Source organism: Scatophagus argus, chromosome 11 (genome assembly GCF_020382885.2).
Source record: "Scatophagus argus isolate fScaArg1 chromosome 11, fScaArg1.pri, whole genome shotgun sequence".
NCBI classification, from domain to species: Eukaryota; Metazoa; Chordata; class Actinopteri; family Scatophagidae; genus Scatophagus; species Scatophagus argus.
In genome coordinates, this window is record NC_058503.1 from 11,912,999 (window position 1) to 11,934,047 (window position 21,049).

At 39.7% G+C, this 21,049-nt stretch overlaps 1 protein-coding gene across 4 annotated transcripts in view; it reads left to right on the plus strand.

Annotated features, from left to right (window-relative positions):
• atf2 (activating transcription factor 2) overlaps window positions 1-21,049 on the plus strand; it is a 42,157-nt gene that overhangs the window by 13,864 nt on the left and 7,244 nt on the right. For 2 of the 4 annotated variants that reach the window (XM_046403541.1, XM_046403542.1), the window contains exon 12: window positions 868-2,873. The exons of 1 other annotated variant lie outside the window; for it this stretch is intronic. In XM_046403541.1, coding sequence (XP_046259497.1) covers window positions 868-1,094 — 227 coding nt within the window. In that variant the 3' untranslated portion in view covers window positions 1,095-2,873. Of the gene's footprint in view, window positions 1-396; window positions 847-867; window positions 2,874-21,049 lie in introns of those variants that run through there. One more of the 4 variants, XM_046403544.1, reaches the window with a different exon arrangement.

A 21,049-nucleotide genomic window follows, 5' to 3' on the forward strand; every position in this document is an offset into this window, starting at 1 on the left:
ATATCAGTGAGACGCCCCTTAATGTCGTTAGGAGTAATAATGTTCGCTTGAACATGGAACAAAATCACTAAGCTGATTTATTCTGAGGTTGACCTTCTGAATAGTAAAACAGCAAGGGAGTTTATAGCGCTTTGACATTCTCTCGCACTAAATCACGCGGTCAAAGTCCAGTCAAGAAGGCGGATGAAGCCCCTAATGCAAAGACATTTGTACTGCCCTTTAATTGCTTCCTCTTGCTGTGGAATCTGTATTTTACATTATCAAACACAAAACCCAGTCATTAATTACCAAGTGCCATAACAAGTGACTTCATATCATTAACAATATTAATTATCACTGTGCTCCTTATTCCTTTATGAAACAGAGCATGAGAGTAGAGTCTTTTTTTTCCATCAGGATCCAATTAATTCAATGCAACTGCCTAACAGCTGGCGGCATTTCGACTCCAAGTCTTCCCTACTCTCCAGTGTGAGCATCATTAAAATCAGGTGCTGTAATCATCTGTCGCTGCAGTAGTTGGCAAGGTAACAAAAAACAAATGAGAATGCAGTTAGGGGTGGGAAACACTGCCACATGCCCCAGAATGTAATGTACCTTTATGATGTGGGTTTAAATTGACATTGGAGCTTTAATTAAAGGAAGGGAAGCATTATGGGGATTAATGAAACAGTTTGCATACACCACATGCAAATAGCTGTTTTACATCTGATTAGGCCTACATGACAAAGCCTTTCGTCAGCCTTTCTGGATCATATCGGGTAAATGTTAATAATTAAAATGTCAGGAAAGAGCAGTGTAAGAAACAAAAGAAAATTATCGTCCCAAAAGCTTCTTCAGCCGTTATTTTTCTCATCTTTCCCGGCGCAGTCTCCGACAAAGACGAGAGCTACGAGGAAATGTCCATCCCGGGCAGCCCCCAGAGCGAGGCCATCCAGAACAGCTCCATCAGCACTTCCAACGGGGTCAGCTCCTCCTCCGTGACCCTGGCGTCCTCCGCCCCGTCCAGCACAGCCGCCGCCACGACGTCGAACCAGAGCACAGAGAAGAATCAGCCGCGGAGGGGCGCCAGCCAGTCGCAGCCCTCAGGGAGTTGATTGTCCTGAACTGTGCATGAGCGTCAACACTGGAGCGCTGTTTCCTCCTCGGTCTCTCTGACAAACAGAGGGAAGGAATTCTCTCTCAGCTTCAGTTTGGACCGCAGTGTTCTTAATTTATTCTTGATTGGTTTGTTTATGTTTGGTCCTTTTTTTTTTCCACAGGCAATGCTTTTGGAAATGCAATGTTTTCTCTCGAATTGATGAAGACAAAAGAACAGGCACTTTAGGTGTAAGATGTAAAACAGGTGGTTTTAAAATGTTTTTGTATTTGTGTAACTTATTTATTAATCTTCTATATTTTTTTATTTGAATGCGGTCAGCCTGAAGGTTGACCAGTGAGTTGTTAGAGACCATACCAAAGTGTGTTGTGGCTCATTTCTAATTAGTTTGCTCGTTTGTCTCCATGTCTTTTTATAAGCACTATCTTTATGATGAAGTTAATTAATTTAAACTCAGTCACTTTCCTTTGTAATTTACTTTATTTCCATTTTGCACACTATGAGAGATGACGGGTTTACCTTTTTAGAGTTTTGACAGTCCACATGTTAAGTGCTTGGAGCTTTATAAGAGTAGATTTGAATACTGTCACATTACACAAATGTAAATGGCTGAACCAAGTTTTAGGTTTGACAACTTTTCTGTATGATCAGCTGTAGTTGCTTTGTGCAGTTTGAATGTTTGTTTTTTTTAAAAAAAAAAATAGTCTTAAGGAGGTGACCTGGTTAGACGTGTGTTATGTCATTAACATTCCATCTCTAGTCTGAAGCAGTGATTGTATGATTGCAGTACCTTTTCCACTACTCGATCATGGTGACGGTGACTCAGTGCCATTAATGTTTTTGTATAACTTACTTCTGTACATTTTTAATGCAGATTAGCTTGAGTTGATGGCCGTCCTCTCAGATGAAGGGTTCCACGAACATAGTTTCTCAGTAAGGAGTTATCTCGCTTTGTACACTGTCTTTGCTTTCTAAGTGACTCTTTATGGCTTCAGTGTCTGATGCAGAACATTTAAGGACATTGTGCTGTTTTCATGATGACAACTCTAAATGACGTTTTTAGAAAACATTGTAAATGACATCAGTTGTATGTGATCTTTCTTGATGTTATGTATTTTTTTTTATAGAATAGTCTGGATTCAGTAGCTGAGCCCTGTTGATCACATTAACTCTATTAGCGGTTCAAAAATGATCTTAGCAATCATTAGTATAGGCCTCTCCTCGACTCGATACACTTTCATGTAAAAACTAAAGCATTCAGATGTGAAGGGGAATCACGTCATGTATATTAGAGTAATTCTACTACTACTGCTTGTAAGAATTGTGAGCATTTCATCATTGAAATAACAGTAGGAAGCAAATCACACTATGGAGTCAATTTGCCTTTTCTCTTAGTCTGTACTGGCTTACTACTATGTAGTTTTATGAGAAGCTAACACTGTTTTCTTAAAGTCTGATTTTTTTTAAAAAAAAAACCAACAAAAAAAACCAAACAAAACAAAATAAAAAAAACTTTACTGTAATGTGCTATCTGCATGAGATAATTCTCTGCGAGAATTTAACTGTTCATTCGATAATGTCTCAGTCAGATAAACATCATTAAACAAGTTGTTTTAACTTGAGTTGTGGTTTGATGAAAGCTTTGGTTATTCGTTTTACCTTGCCTAAATTAAGGGGGTGTGATACTGTGTTGAAAGTGTACTTGTAACTTGTGAAAGTTCTGTATAAAATTTGAATTGATAAGTTGTTGTAATAAACTTTTAATATCTCTTTAAAATCCAGTGTTGCTTCCACTTAATTCTCCAGTCTGACTTCACTCTATATGAAAGAAACTTTATTCAAATACAAAGTGAGTGGCTGTTCACTGTGTTGGGTGGAAGATCGTGTCAGCAGTGGACGAGCCCCGTGCTCAACCCTGGGTCAGCGCTTTGCCAAGCGTTAAAACAGGACGACAGTGTCTCATTGTCACTTTCACACATTTCCCATCACTGCTTCCTGGTTTGGTGTTGAAGATGTTTTGTAAAGATGCTGGTGGTGCACAAAAAATATTTTTTGTGGTGCATTCTGCCACCTTGTGGTTAGATATGGAGTTCATCTTTCTCTGTCTGAGGATGTTGCTATTGGCAACATAGTGACAGGAAAACGACCACAGTGTAAAAATACACCTCACACCTGTTTAAAGTCAAAGTCCTGCAGTAGTTAACACGAAAGAAATGTGATTAGCACAATGTACTTGAATTTTCTTTTGAATTTACTTGTATTTGAATTTACTTTGTTCCTGATGAAACTAATTTTATATGTGATCAACTGATAAGTGTGTTGTTAAAACGAGCTCTGCCTCGACTACCACTGAGCTTCTTCTAGGGTAGTTAAACCTTGTTTGACTTGACTATGTAATTTCATGATTTTCTGTTCTTATCTTACACTGCTCTACAGTGGCTACTGCTCACTACTGTTAATTTCATTTTAGAGTTTTCGTATCTTCTGCTTATCTCCTTATATGTGTGTATTCCCATATTGTCTTGTGTGACTCTTCTTCAGGCCTTTTTATGTAAATGCAAAGCTGTCGCTGACTGCTCCACATCATCCAGCAGTAAACAGTTAAGAAAGAAGTACAGTGCACTGCCCTACTGACAAAAAGATTCTTTCTAAAAGATTCAAAAACGTGCAACACGGGATGATGTGGACTTAGCTGAAATGACCACTGTCAACTATTGTCACTGTTGCCAGCCTGTTAAAGTCACTGTGAAAGACAGTGTTGGGTTGCTCTTGTGTCCACTCATTGACTTAAGCTGCACATGCGACCTGCATCCACTGCGCGTTATGCAGAGTTTCGAGTTGAGAAGTCTTCAAAATCTCCCACTGGCAGTAATGAAAGTGTGATAACAGAGCGAGAGATTTCTAATCTTCATTTCCTCCATTTTGTTGTCCCAGTAGGTTTTGTAAATCAGAGAAAATGTGGCTCTGCTGTACATCATGACATAAAAGAGAGGATGGATGAGAATGGGAATCAATATTTTAATTGGAAGGGCAAACTTCTTCCAGTTTTGTGTCCATGATAAAATACATGCAGCTCAGGCATGATTTGGACAGACGTTTGCACACCCCACAGCCATAAAATATGAATACTGCATGTCAGTCTCACACATTTTGTGGGCAAATCTGAAAACTTAGCAAAGGATGATCTGTGTAATGAGCAACAGAGCCAGCACCAGCTGTGAGTGTCCAGCAGGTGGAGCTACAGCCAAAACCAAGCCTCAAATGGCAGGGACAGACTTTATGCATGTTTTTCATGGTGACATTATTCAGATTAATGTCTAGAGCGCTCAGACAGACGAAGCACTGAAGAAAACAAACAAGCTCCTCAAACTTTTTCAACAACAAAAACAGTGAAAACAGTGAAGCTTTTACCAACTCAGTTTATCTTATTTTAATTTGAGACATGCTATACATTCTCTATAGCGTGTCCCCATCTCATGGAGTCTGTTACAAATGGAAAATAATTTACTTGCTGTCTCTCAGTTAGGTGTTTTTTCATGTTTCACAGAGACTGAATTTTGCCTGCCAACACGCTGACGCTCCCCACCAGTGTTTAACTAGGGCAGCCTTGATTAGCGGCTGATCACAGAGGGGAGAATTGTAAATGTTACTATGTAGGTCACAGCATTTGTGAATAACAACACTTTTGGATTTATGCTGCATATTTACAAAGCTGGAACCAAATGATGCTACAGTGCGGCTCTGCATCTTTGAAGTCAAGAAAAAGCAGAGCATCATAGTGATATTTCTTTATCATATTTTTTTCACCTCCACATGCAGGCTATTAATTTTGATTGTTTGATTAATTAAATTCCCCTTTGGCAAACATCTCTGCCTTATTCATTATTCACTCCATAATGATTTAAATGTTAATTTGATGAGGTTTTTCATTAATAAAGGTCTGGCGTTCAGAGGTGTCACTGTTTTATGGCGACTGCAGCGGGGGGAGAAGCTTTAACACAGACAGGAGTGTTGTTTGTGGTAAACATGATGCACACGTTGTTTGTGAAGTGAAAAGAATACAGCGTATGTGGAGTCGTCACATACAGCCTAATTGGGAAAGAATGGCAACAGAAATGAAGATGGCCACCGTACTAGTTGAGAGTCTCTGTGTTTGAGCCCCTTGATAAATGAGCAGGATGATAATGTGGAGCTGATCTGCTGACAGGCAGGCTGCTCCAGCTGTTCCCGTAATTCGACAGGTATTACGCTTTGGCCCTTAGCAGTCTGCCTCAGCAGACTGGCACTTAATTAGGCAAGGATTAAGGCCAACCAGCCTCATTTACGTGAAATGTATCATAAATACAAACCGCCTGCCCTTTTTCCTTCAGGGAGCAGCAGGGGTAAATTTTAAAAATGCAGAGTATTGCTGAAAAGAAGATGCTCTAGGCCTTAAACCCCAGATTTCTCAACAATGAAGGCTCTTTCCCCCTGCTGAGAGGTGCTGTTTTTGAGTACACGCTTTAACCCCTCAAGTCCAGGGAGACAGAGATCAAACGGCTTGATTTACATTTAATTCAGATTATGTAAATATTCTGGTTGTGTCCCAAACCAAACATGGGTGGGGGGGGGACTCAGTGCGAGCTGCCTGCAGCACCCAGCAAAGATGGCCTCTATTGTTATTTAAATTTGAAGGAATAAAATATTTCTTACATGCATGGTCTTGGCGTTTAATTGAACTCTTGATGAGATATAATATGTCCTTTCTACAAATACTGATAACCGCTCATTATTTTCACTTGGCAACCTCCACATACTCTTATATTGAGTCTGTTTGCTTTTGCCGCTGATTGGAGGGCAACTAGGCAGGGCATCTGGCTCTGCCACCAGGGATGTGCATCTATTTAATAGTATTATAGGGGTGTATCAGCTCAGCTATCGCAGAGTGCAGTGCACGGGCGGAGGCAAATCCCCGGTGAGTATGTGCACGTGTATCGAGTGTGCTTGACTCTGCCAATCCCTCCCCTGGGCGATGGCAGTCTCTGCAGCGTCTGGAGGCAGCAGGACGTCTCCTCCATTAGTCTCTGCTGACATTAGCATGCATGAAGGTCTATTCATGGCAGTAGGTCTGCTACAGTATGTGCAGGTCTTACTCTGTCGCTCAAATCTGTTTCCCACGAGAATTTGCTTTTTAAGTCATCAATATTTTATGGTGGTCCATTAAAATGTTAAATCAAAATGATGCTAATAATAATGTTTATCCACCTCACTTTGAACCCCCTGTTTTTTGTCTGCAAAATGCTGCCTGTTTTTCTCACTACAACTAAAATAAGAGATCACGTTAGTCCCCTCCTTCCATCCTCCATCCAGTGGCCTCTGGGTAAGTGACTTTAAAAATGATTGACAATCTCCAGAGCGCGACATGTTCCTGATATCCGCTCACATTTCGGAGATGTTATGATCTCACTTTATGTGCAGGATGTCTTAAATCTGATCCTGGAAAGAGGGATCCATGCCTGCTGGTTACATCTCCTAATGAGGCGTTTGGTGGGAAGTTTTCAGAAATTTTATTAGGAATAGAAGATTGAGGGATGTTATTTTGGTGACTAAATACATTTATGGCTTGGATGATGAGACTGACTCCCATAAAAAGATCCATTCCCAACAATGAAGTGAAGTCTAACATGTATAGCTTGTGTGGTCACAGTCTGATATATCTTGTTCCTCTGTGTCGTATAGCTGCACTGTTTAAGCATCAGTGAGACATGAGCCTTCATCGTAACGATCCTGAGCACTGTAGTTTACATTGAGCCACGTTCACCTTCTAGCTGCCATATTAGAGCAGTCGTCCTCAGCCGCTTTGCTTGTGGTGACACAAAGTCAAAGTCCCAAAAAGGAAAATTATATAATATTGTGCAAGAAAAAAATCCCCAAAATATACTTTGAGAATCAATTTTTTTTTTTGTATTTCCTACAATTCATCTTGTGATCCCTTGTGGAAGTGGAACTAGTCCCCAACAAATACATCATCATTTACCTCCATTTGACTAAGGTTTGCCCACCTGTTTTAGGAAATGACTTAATCTTTTTTGTAAATTATATTTTATCATTGTGTTTATCAGTTTTTAAAGATTTACACTCATTTGTTCAGAAGGAACAAACAGACTTGAGACTGAAAACAGGCTGGAGAAGTCAGAAAGTGTCGAGAGGAGGACTGACCCTTTGTTGTATTTGATATTATCATGAGATTTGCTGACAATAAGAAGAATATCTGCAACCTGATCTTTTAGCTTTAACTGTTCACATGTTTCCATTGTTTTGCTGAAGATGAATCAATCACCAGAGCTGCTGTCTTCTCCACTGCTGTTTCACTTTCTTTGTTCTTGACACTACTTGAAGGCATAGCTGTCTCTGTGTTTGTTTCTGTTTCATAATTCATAAACATCGATTCCGTGATGACAGCAGCATTGGAACTGTCTAAATTGTCTGATCTCAGCTTGAGGACAATTTATTTTTAGATGATTTCAAAATGTGCTGTCAGAGGTGCCTCCTAAGGTGTGTCCTGACTGAAGTGTTGATTGACCTTTCGCTTCAACGTGCTTACACGAGGGAATCCTCTTCACTAACCGCTGATCAGCGCAAAGCCTTATTGATTGTCAGACACCTTGACGGGGGATCTGAGGACTGATCTCATCTAGAGACCTGCCAACCGGATTTTTTGTTAATTGAAATATTACCATACTTACATGCTTTAATCCTAAAGTTTTTACTAAAGAATAAGTCCTCACTTTGTATTCTGCATGGAAAATAAAGCTGCGCCCTCTCAGAAGCTATAAAACATCATGAATGTGCTCTTGACATTGACTTGCGGTGTTGACACCCATACCTGCCACCAGCACCCCTCCCCCGAGTCAGCTCCCTGCACACTGACCAGTGTTACTTATTGCTCCTGTATCATTGTAGGCACAGTTGTGTTGATTTATTGGCTCTGCAGCGATCTTGATCCCCCTCATTAGCTCCTTCATTACGCCGTCGATCATTTCATGGTGGGCCATATTGTACTCTGAGTTTTATTGAGCTGGCTCCGGGAACGTTCTCATGGTTGGTAGTTATCGTGATAGATTCCTAATTTTTCACATTCTGAGCTTCCGATTCGTCATCCCTTTTGTTGTCTGAAATAAGTAACAACGGTTCAAGCAGCAGAGAGTTTTCCTCATATTGTAAGATACTTATCTCCTCAAGTTAATTTTGGGTACATTCTTGGACAAACTGGACCACTAAAGTATAAGTTAATGACACCAGTCAGCTGTTAACCTCCTGCATCAGGAGACGCAGTCTTTAAACATGGCATCACATGTACAGCGGCTGTATTCAGTGCATTTTGCCCACTGCCTCTGCCCTCAGGAGCCGTATTAATACACCTGTTTTTGTTCTGTTGCTTTGTCACTATTGATTAATGCTTGTTGTAGCAGTTTATTGTCCTGCAACTATTATATTATTATGCAGAATTGGAGGCTCTTCTTCAGTAAAAGTTTTGTTCTTCTGACAAACAAAGCCATCAGGACGTGTTTAGTAGATCCTGCTCTGTATTCACTCACCCAATCGCCAGGGCATCGCACGGGGAAGCTTTTAGTTTATACAACCTTGATGTGATGTACAAACTTAGCAGCTTTAAAAACATCTGTGAATAACCCTGCTGCTCGTTTGTTCATTCATTATCAAAGCAAACACCAAACTCAAGGTTAAATTCTCTGTCATCTCTGCCCTGCATGTTTGTGCAAAAAGAAAAATACTATACTCACTGACTTCTAAGTGATGCTTGGCTCCGTTGTCTCTAAATGCATGACGCAGATGTCTCAGGTTTGACTCACCTTTATGCTTGCAGAGTGCAGCCCCACTGTAGTGACCTTGTAGGATGGAGGATGTAGGTGGGAGTAAAAGAAACACAGCATGCAAAGCACCCATCATCCCATGTCTCTCTGAATTAAATCGATCAAGACACTTTCTGCTGTTTTATTTTCCACCGAATTGCATTTTATGATGTCCATAAATCTTTTTCTCTCCATCAATAACCATAATGAGTCAGATGAGCAGGCATCCAGCTCCACATTCTCCCCTCTATTATTGTGCTGCTGCATTTTGATATTCATTATGAGCCGTAAAAAAAAAATGAGCCGAGTCCATTTTTGTCACAACAGCTGTATCTTCCAGTTTCTGCAGCACTAACTCAAGTCAGTCACCCTTTAATGGGATTTCCATAAATCTTCTAAATGGGTTTAAAAACAGCCTCGCCCTGATGTGGATTTCAAAAAAATCCTTATGTGGACTTTGAAAATATGTTCAAGATGCACACAATTTGACAGAATTAGTTCTGTCTCGCCGAGAGACTCAGCCCCGACAGTTAAGTCGGCGCTGAGCCTGATGAAGTTAATGGGATTACAGAAGAGGCTGCTAACCCACAATTTAACCATTCAGTGTTTTAAGAGCAGCGTCGAGCTAATGAGGGCACTTCTCATCACACATGAAGGGGAGCGGGATTACTGTGGTTTATCAGATGACACCAGGGACTGTGAGGTCACCACTTTCATCGGTCGTATTAAAGTTTGTCTTATTATCCTCGCGCTTATAAACTGTTAGAGGGGTGAAACGAGGATTGCGTCTGTGTGACAGGCCTGCAGAAAAGACATGAAGCCCTCAGCTCAGCTGTGCCAGCTGTTCACGGAGCTGTGAGTCCAAACGCTGAGCTGTGAGAGCGACACTGGCTGTTTCAGGAGATTTACTCTCTTCAGCTGTCGTATGATTGAATGCACTGTTTGGCTCTGGTGATATTTTTGTATTTATGTCTAATTTTTAGACCAAAACTAACAACAAACTGATCCTGTGTAGTCTAACATAGCTTGTTCTATCTGTGCCACAGAGCTCCATTGTTAGACTTTAAAACACTGGCTCCAAATGAAGCACACAGTTACCTCGCTGAACACACACTGAAGACACAGTGAGGATTTGTCCTGGTGCTGTTAATACTCACTAAGGTGCCAAATGTGTATTCATCCACAGCAGAAAATAGTTCCCAACAAACACACTATCAACGTTGGAACCTTTTTTAAAAAAATGTGATATTTTGTGTAACTGCCACCAACAGGGTCAGGAAATCAGAAACTACTGAGAGACAGACAAAGCACATTGTTGGTATGTGGGAGTTAAATGATAATTTCACCATTCATTCACTCTTGTGCTCCTGTTCTTGTTCCAAACCAAATCCTGCTGAGGAGGTCCACAGCTCTGCTCCTCTTGTGTCCATGTCCTCAAAAGTGCTGTCTGAGTCTTACTTGAGTAAAATATAAAAAAGGTCATTCAATAAGAGCAGCTGTTATGTAATCTGTGGAATATTTTGGATTTAACCTTTCTTTCTGCTACTCCTAAAGTTCTCATTGGTTAAAGCTGAGTGGAAACTGTGAAGGATGATGTGTTCATCCTGTCTTTTTAAATTGTAACTGCAATACAATCTACTTACCCTTTCAGTGTTTTGTGGTCTTTCTCAGACAGGTTTTGTCTCTTCTTGACATTTGTTGACATTTATAAGACTTTAATTTATTAACGATCACATACGTAAATTCTGCCAGGATGCGGTACTCGTCATCACAAAAGTCTTTGACCTTGTTCACTCATTCACCACTCGCTACATGAAGGACATAGTTTACAATACAGACACTCATCTCAATATGCAGCAGTAAGTGGTGCACTACATGCTATTGACTCTAGATTTCATTGTGGGCGTTGCTGAGGGTCAAATATGGTGTGTACATTTCACACTCAAATAGAATCTGCAGCACAGTGAGTTAAAATGGTGACGACAAAGTGATTTCAGACACATCCACTGCACAGCGGACGTGCTGAATTGAACTGTTAACATTGTCAATGGCTCCATTTTATTTAACGGGAAAACGCCATGGAGACGTAAAAAATCTGGTTCATGAAAGGCAAACGACACAGTTTAGTGATTTTTAGACTTATGATCTTAAATTAACCATGTAGGGATCTAATTGATTTTATTTTGTAAACTGGGCATGTATAAAGATTATTTTTATTGATCCACTGTCATAATATTGTCATGCAGGTGAGAACAACCGACTCTATTGTCTCAGCTTTGTCAATTAGATCATCCAGAATAAAGAAGGAAAAGACCTTGTTAGCCGCAGACAGTGATAGTAGCTCGTGCCCCATTTACATCTGCCTACAAATAACATTTTACTTGCAAAATAAGCACAGAGAGGCTACATTTTTATAAATAATGAGTGTGAATCTCTTTGTAGATGATGGCAGTCACAAAAACCCAACAGCAGGATTCTCAGATTGTTCCCAAGTCCGGGTCATGAATGGGTCCTTTGCTCTGAATGTCATTAAAACATGACATCCCCGTAAACTGCAACAAAGGAATCTTTTATCTAAGCTTCTGAAGTGTTTCATATGATTTTGAGGAATCTGTATACAAGGATTTGATCCTCATAAAAATATCCAACAAACCAGTTTATTAGTTGCAGCCTGAGTCATCTTCCTCCTTAGTTTTACTCTTGTCACATCTTCTGTTTTCATTCCTTCTTTCGTGCAAATATTTAGTGTTGAGTCGGATGTGAATTTTGAATATGCGACCCAGCGCTCATGCAGATTATGTAAAGCACAATGCAATGCTGGGCACAAAGAACCACATTAAAATTTGAAAGCAACAAAGACACCATTACTGACAGACACGGGAAAATATAATATTGAATCACACTTATTCATGTGATAAAGACAGAAATATTTTTTAGACGTGTTCTTGTGTTTAAATCGTGATCTATAGTTTGGTTTTTCATTTGCACTCTAATATCTTTTCCTCGCACCAGACAGCCGTTGCCACGTTGTGACGATTGTTGCCACTGATTAGTAGACTTGCAGCTGTTTGCTTTCACTCCAGTGAATGAATTAATCATGACAACAAAGACAAGCTAATCATCGTTTTAAACATTTGCCCATTAAATGAAGTGATGGCTAATTACTGTTTGTGCTTTAAGACAGGCTTTCAAAAATTCTTAAATTAAGAAGAAATTAAATTGCTCTGAAGTCAGATATCATCTCTGACTGATTTCTGAATGATCTCACGTTCTTTCTTTTCTGTTTATGTGCACAGAAATACAAAATCTGCCAACTTTATTTCATACATGGATATGATATACATATCGATAAAAGAAAATGATATATCGTAAAATCTGGCAAGTTAAAGGGTTAGTTCACCCAAATTACAATATTTTTCCCCTTTGCAAGAGCAGCGACTTTTGTCAGCCCAGCATTGAAAAAATACATTTAAGAATATAATTGCAGTCTCTCCTTGCTAATTGATTCAATTCAGTTTATTTATATAGCGCCAAATCACAACAAAAGTTGTCTCATGACAGCTTCCAGTTGGAGCAGGTCTAGACCAAACTCTTTGATTTAAATATACATACACAAATAAACTTCCTTCTCAGTTAATCTAAAGCTAATATGGACAAAACATCCTTTAAGGACGTCCTTAAGCAGTTTTGGAATATTTACTACTAAAGTCCATGAGCTGATGAAGATCGTGTGATACAATTGAAATAAAGAAAATTAGAATTAAAATAAGAAAATTATTTGTTGTTCTTTTTTTCTTTGCTGATTTGGGTGAATCTGATATCAAATATGAAGAGTTTTCCATACATATTCATGATTAACAAAGAAATAATTAAACCATTCACAGTGTATTTCGTCAGTCGTCCAGATAAAGCAATTGGCTGTGAGAACATCATATGAAGTCCCATCCATCTCCAACTGTTGTTAAACACTTTTAATTACTTACAGACAACCTGGTGTGGTTGTGGAAGTGGAAGTTTAACTATTTAGATCATACATATTTAACAACAACTGTTTAGTTTGATTTGTGTGATTTGTGCACATTCAACAGTCATATCAGTACTTCTGTATTTTTATAGCAAGTTAAACCAGCAAAAAAAAAAAAAAACATGTAATATTACGACTTTTGGACAACATTGTTTTACCGTGTATAGCCTGTGTGTTAGCTCCTGTTGTCCTGACACACTCTGTGTTGTCCTTGTGTAAACATGCAGCTCTGGTACACATAAGCCTTGACAGATATTGATCGCTCCATGTGCTGATATTTTCACCCTTTTATTACATTTATGTCTCCGTGCAAACAAACCTAATGCCTTTCTATAGTGGGTCAAATCTAAAATTGCGGCTCTCCACTATCCCCTGGTCAGGGAAGCAATAATGAGGAATTAGGGCGACTTTACCCACAATCACTCTATCCAGCCCATGAGCCTTGTGAAGACTGCCTGCTTAGTGAACTGCATGCAGGCCACAGCTCACGAGGCCTGAACAGTGCACACAGCGGGGAATCTTTTAAAAATGTTGTATTCTTATTTTGCATGCATAAAAAACAGTTTTGGTTTTTTATTTACTGTATTATTCATTTGATCCATTACTAATCAGTTGAGCTCCTGAGCTGTTTGACTGATGGGCGGTTGGTAAATAATCAGAGAGTAATCAGCGTCGGTCCATTCTGCTCATCATGAGGAGAGGCTCGCCTAAACAATCAGAAAGAGAATAATCAAAATGAAAAATGGTTTCCACATCATTGCTCTAGATGTCGATGGCTGGAGTCAATTTATATGTCAGTGCACAGTATGTACGAGTTAGAAAAAATGAAAAGCTCCTCTATTTGTGGTTAGCTGTACACCCATACATGCCTTGTATTTGCACACAGAAACATCATTGCTGGTGTTTTTGTCGTGGCCTGGGAACTGGAACTGCTTAGAAACTGCAGTGAGGTCGCTGCAAAAGTGCTCTTAAAGCATAAGTGAAGTTTTTCATAGGACTTATGTAACAATGGCAGCAGGGTCACTAAGCTGAAGGAAGTATTGTACAAGAGCTTAGGTAGTCAGGGTCAAACCCGGTCCTTTAAAAGCAGACCTTTGCTTATTTACATTGAACTTTAACACAGAGCCATCATGAGTTTGAGTGCAAGTTGTTTACTCATCCGCTTGACACAAAAGGTGGTAAACGAAGTCAGACTCTCACAGAGACGGGCCTCTGGAGGACCATGCAGCCACAGGCAAGTGAGACGGCGTGTTGACAATGAGCGAGATTGTCCTTGCTCGGCGGCGCAGGAAGAGATTACGCAGAAACTGACAATCTCGCATAGCTTTGAAATAAATTCACTGCATGGGGAATGGCTCAGGGTGTTCTTTGCGGCTGAATTACCTCTGCAGCAAACTTTTCTTTTCTTGTCTCTGTGTTAGGTATTCTTACAGTGCAGGGGACTCATAAATTAGGTTGGATAATAGTGGTGTTGTGGGGAGTTCAACCTCAACGGTTATAAACAAAGAGCAACTCTGTTTGGAAATCTTGGCAGATTAAATTCATTAGCCCATCGCTTGTGTAATGTCTTATTCAGAATGTTACGTAAAGTGAGGGTGGTTTTTTATGCAGACTGAAACATCCACATAAAACAACAGGGCTTCTGCGCTATTTCTGTTTTTCTGTCTCTTTCTGTCTGACAAATACATTTCTGTCTTTGATATGCTAACAAGCAGGCTGCACAGGGAGAGTGCAGACACCGGTTTACCAGCTGTCCACTAGCCGCACTCTTCTGGGTAATTTTGAATGATTTGATATTCATGGTCTGCTGATTTGAAAACTGCCTCAAGCCAATTGCCTTGGATTGGACAGACAGGAATACATATACATTCATTCCTAACTGCTGGTTTGGTGTTTATGCAACAATCAGTGCCAATCATTTTGTCTTTGCCAGCTGCCACGATACCACAGTGCTGCAGTACTGCAAGAAATACACACAACTCTGTTAACAAATATAGTTTTTCCATGATGGATAACTTCAGGGAACTGCAAGTAGGGTCTGACATTCATATAACTGGCTGTTGTTTCTTTGAAAACATTGCACTTTCAATATGTGTCCTACAACAGAATAACAACGACATACGAGCAGTCAGTCAGACAGCTTGCATACATTTAGCCAATCTAAACCACTTAGTTTAGGGCTAAAATCAGAACCGAGTGATCCCACAGCGTCAGTAATCACCTTTCTTCGCAATGACGCGGCACAAAACAGCAGCACACACCAAGTTAGACCAGGAGAGAGACTTCAGAATAAGTTTGACCCTGAGGGTTGATTATCCAACTGCTTATGTTTGTTGCGTCATCTGAAAAACTTTAATGCTTCAAGGGAAGCTTTTTTTTTTTTTTTTTGTAAAAAATCTTCTCACACCCTGACAGCTATATCTATAAATCAAATACAATAACAAAAGAAAAAAAGAAAAGAATCTGATGTTATGAAATTTAATTATTAAACTTAAACCCTGGCTTGAATTTACTGAAAGCTGAATAGTGATAGTGAAAGAACACATGCTGGGTTGCTATAAAAATCTTTTAATTAAATGATTTTCATATCTTTTCCTGTTTGCACTTATTTGGAAAGTGTGAAAACCAGGAACTGACAAATGATAATAAGAATCGCACATATGGGCTTCATTTTACAGCTGATTATAGGGAAGAAAGGTGAGTGTTGCGAGCTCGGTCTGGTGTGTGAACATGACACAATGTAGCTGTTTGCACTTCAAAATTAAACAGGGCCTATGAAACTGCTCTGAGAACAGCAGTGAACAAAATCACTGGTGCAGTGAAGCTATCACACGTTTTGTTATGACAGGCATCTGTGGTTTTGGGATCTTCTGACTTCTCCTCTGCTTCCACAACCAACCAATTTGTGTCATCAATTACTGAATGAATTGAAATTTTGTACTAAAATTTTTGGATGTTCAAGTTGCCCTCAGAATTGACTTTCATGCAGCACCGTCATCAGGTCAAACGGCTGTACAACCCTTGACATTCCCATTGGTCTCACCTGCAATTTGTGTTTACTGCTCTTTAGCAAATGTTAGCATGCTAGCACACAAAACTACAATGATGATCCTGTAAAATAACAGCATATTAGCATCATCATTGTGAGTACATTAGCGTAGCACACGTCTGGTTATAGATTTACAGTCTTGTCTCAATGTCCTTATTTAATTTGACAACTGAAGAAACTGAAAACAGTCATAAATTTGGAGCTTTGACACAACCAGCCAAGTTTTTAGTCTCTTAGGTCTCTTGGTCTTTCGGGTGTTTAGCACTGTTGCCTCACAGCAAGAGGGTTCCAGGTCTGGTCCAGGTCTTCTGTGTGAAGTTTGCATGTTCTCGCTGTGCCTGTGTGGGTTTTCTCCGAGTACTCCGGCTTCGTCCCACAATCCCAAAAACATGCACATTGGGTTAATTGGCTACTCTACATTGCCCCTAGGTGTGAGTGTGTAAAGATGTATACTTTAGGGTGTGGCTACCTTGTGACTGAGAAGTCACTTCCACAGTGTGTCCTCAACTTCTCAGTCGGATCAAATCAGGGCAGAGTCGTAATAATGTGTGTCTTTACCAGCCATGGCTCCTAAAAAGCCAAGATGGAGACAGTCAAAGTGACAAACTTGAGGCTTTAAACCAGTAGTCCAATCGATGGGTGGGATGTCATATACAATCATTTTTGGAGAGTTATACACACTGTGGAGACAGTCTAAGCTTTGGGACATTATTCAGCACAATAAAGCAAAACAGAGGAAGTGTATTTAGTCGTATGCAGGCAAAATGAATATTGTATTAAACAGACTATGTGTAAAAAAGAAAGCAAGATGCTGCAGAGGTTTCTGTGGTCACTAACTGTTCACTTTCACTGTAATGAATTCAAACTAACCAAAGCCACTCTTCTCTATGCAGAGCAAAAACTTTAGCCCTTTTTGGGCAGACAGTGGCTGAGTCATTAATGCCAATATGACGCATTTATATGACAAGAATGTGAAGTTATTTTTGCAAAGCTGCCTACCTCCACACTGACTCTGTCATTCACTGCAGAGATGTTCATGCTTTCTTTCAAACTGTCGGGCATTTTCATGAGCTGAGCCCAGAATATTTCCAGGGATGATTTGAGCTGCAGGCTACCTCCCAACAGTCTTGGAGAGCTCTCATGCCGTATAGCTCTCACTGCGTTATGTTATCTTGTCTAATTTTTCTCTCTTACTGATGATTTATTTTCTCCTCCTCCTCCTGGTGTAATTTAGGCACATGAGATGCAGTTTCTTTTATCACGAAGAACTCACTCTGTTGCTCAGAATGCAATATGTTATCAGTGTAGCGTGGTATAAAGTGTGCTAATCAAATTATTCATACATCAACACCTCTAAAATATCTATTAACATTGGCTTCTCATGGGACCAGTCAGCTAATTTCAGCTGGTAAGATAACCAGCAGCGTATAAAATAAGTCCACCGGCTCAGAAACATTGTTCTCATGGGAACCAGGCACTCTAAACAGATGCTGTTCTTCCACAGCGAGTGAAACATAATCATATACAATATGGTCAGCACTCCACAGGTTTGTGTCCTCTTCAGCCAGAGCAGACACTGAGCAGATTACTGATCAGAAAGTCAGGCCCTGCTGCCAAAATGTGACTGTGGGCCACCTGTTCACAGACACTGGAAAATCAAGCTGCTGAAACATACACACTTAGATTCACACTTGGCATGTTGTCTGACTCTGTGAACACACTGGAACTACACTTATCTCATGACACTTTTCACACAGAGCAGGTCAAGACCGTATTCTTTAATTAATATTATAGCAATAATTCAGATGGCGCTCACTGAACTTGAGCCCTGATGCTGGGCTATAAGGTTCGGCCTCACAGTCATCCTTTCTGATTCACTCAAACTGTGTGTGAGGAGGATGATGTCAGGGCTCTCTGCAGGATCATCAGCTTCTTCCACAAAAAATCCGGAAAAAAATTCTTTATGGATCTCACTTTGTCCTGTCAGTACAGGAAACAGTCTTTCTTTAACTGATGCTGCAAAGTTGGAAGTTACAGCATCAAAAATACAATTTTGTTCTGTAGCATTTCCTTTGATCAGAACTAAGCCCGGTCCATTAAAACTGCTCCATTACTTCCCTATAATGTCCTAATGATTTCTTGGTAGTTTCCTGGACTCCCAAACTCATCCGAGGCCGCACTGACATCTCCATGTTCAAATCACTCATCAAAACTCACCCCTCCAGAACTGGTTTTCATTTGGGATTAATGTTTTATATGTTCTTAGTGTGTTGTTTTCTTTTTAACTTACGTAAAGTGAATTTTGTTAAGATTTTGTCATCTTAACTAGTCAGGTCTGACAGTCTTATTTAAGTTGTGTTGAGTTTAAAAAGAGTTCATAATTTCAAGGAGAAATTCTTTGAAGGGATTACTTCATTTAAACACAAGTAAATAATAATTCGCCTTTGATTTATTATTGGATGCTTCTGTTTTCATATATTGCTATGTTGAGAGTGTGTGCTTGGCTTTTGGTCACACTGGCATTGCAATTAATTGAAATTAATTAATTGGTCTCTGTTTTATCCGCATAGTATATATGCCAAAAAATGCCAAAATGACACTCCAGGAAACAGAGAAATGTTTGGTAAAATATTGTGAATTTACAGACCCATAAATCTGTAACGTGTCACCAAAACAAAATGTGGAGTTGACATCAGTGCTGCACACCCAGATGCTAATGTTTCTAAAAGTGTAAATTTCTTTTGTGCGTCTAAGTCCTCTGTGCTTGTTACTGTGAATACAAGTGATTGTGTAAGAGCTGATCATGAAAGCTCGCTGTCCTTCAGGAAGCTGCAGGGACTTCTGGCCTTATTCTCTCCGGGGGATGCGGAGGAGTGAGGTACGGTTACATAAGAGTGAGAAAAATACATAGCTGATATAGCTGCTCTGTCCACCCATGATTATGAGACGAGCATGTGATGTTCTGCACTCAGATATCCTGGATGCTCACACAGGCATTTCTAAAGCAGTGGTACATTTACAGGCTAATTTGCATCAGTGACAGTGAATAACACGTATTTTTTAAGCTATTGGTATTTCTATTGGTATTTATCGGCAACATATCTTGTCATGGCGGTGACACAAGCTGTTGAGCCCAGAAAGTCTCATGCACTTAGTTCTTTTATTAGTCCCTAAAATCTTTATGTTTAAGGGACAGAAATATTCACACTGTTAATACAATCTAATTTCCCTCTTGTAAACTGCATTCAAATCATAACTACAACAGAGAAACCGACTGATTTGCTATTTACTAATACAGTGCTAAAATCTCATCACCTGAAGTTGTCTGGCAAAATGAATACATGGAATTTGTAAACATGGTGATCTTTCTCATCTCTGCCATCCATCTTATCTGATGTGAAACAACAAATTCTGAAATACACCTTTAAGTATCTGTGAATTGCTCTGCTGATGGAAAAGCAAATGAACCCAAGCTCTTTGTATCCCCCAGACTCCTGCAGCATTCATTTGATACTCTGTTGAAACACCTAAAGACTTGCCTACGTATTTCAGGCATTAACTAAATCATCCTATCCTGTTATCATCACCCTGTTGCCAAAATAGCCAATGCACAATGAGTCATTCATCAAGTGCTAAGCACTGGCATTCAGACTGTTGTTGGGGGAAACTGCTCTCTGTAGCACCACACAGAGATAAAGAGCCACTCGAGCCTTTTAATTATTCTTCACAACCATTTGTCATTCCATATAACACAGTCATTCTTTATGAAAGTAGGTTATTTGAAAAGCAGATAATTTTACGGTAACCAAATTGTTTCTCAAGGCAGGATTAATGGCACCATTTGAACTTGACTGACTGCAGATGTGAGGTTAGTTTTAGTTGTGGGACTAATACAAATATGCAAAGTGATACTCAGTCTATTATCTTCAGGACTTTTTGGGAGCTGTAGGGGGAATTTGGCTTTATTTAATTTCCATCTACCAGTTGTAGAATTCCGTAACAGCTAAGGGACAATGGAGAATATGCATTTTAAAGGTTTTCTGTCAAAGTTGCATCGATCATTGTGAGTGTGAAGCATGACGGCAGTAATGTGATCACAGATTTGCTTCCAAGTCATTGAAGCACTGAATCAGAGTCACTGTTATGTTCAGCACGGACATTTTCAGACTATGCTGTTACTGTTACACAATGCAAGCATCTATCAGGACCAGTTCAGTGAGCAAAGATTCCTCTGTTTTTATTTATTTATTTTTTTGTTTCATAAACAGACAGGTGAAACATTTGTACCACAGGCAAGGATAAATCCACAGTTTAAAATGCAGCTGGGACTATCACCTCACACTATACTGTGCCTATGCACTGTAAAGTGTGTGTCCTACGCGTGTTCTGACCTTGCTGTGTGAATAGCAAACCATGATAGAGGCCTACCATACATCACTGTCAAAGCACAGACTGTTCCAGCCACAGCCAGGTAATCTATTTGTCCCGGTAAAATATGGTGTAATTTGCTCCGGGTTTCCTGCAAGCCCAGCAGAAAAAGCAATGATTTGAGCTGCATCTTATGTATATGTGGTATTTCCCGATTGTGGTGGCCTTTCTGTGTCTGACTTTGTCCTCTTCCCTCCTGGTTGAAAAAAAAAAGAAAAAAAGAATGAGTGTATAAAGCATGTCTTAATACTTGAGGTGTTTTTTATTTACTTCATTTTAAAAGGCTACAGAATGATGAAGTAAAGTCACTCCTGTCAGTGTGAAAACTATCTGTGCGAACATTTCACAGGTTTAATACCAAGTAGTTCGACTGAAAGCTTTCAGTGTGCAGGCACCCCCATTATGACATCAATCCTCTTTTTTTCTTGGACTCTATTATAAGATCCAGGCTCTCACTCTCGCTCTCGTCACACTGTTGTTTCCGGTTATATAACATTATGTAACTTAATGATTTGAAGTTTTAGATTTGGCTTATGGCAGATGTTATTTATCTATCACAAACAAAGAGTGTTATGTGAGAGAGTGAGGTAGGCATCATTGCA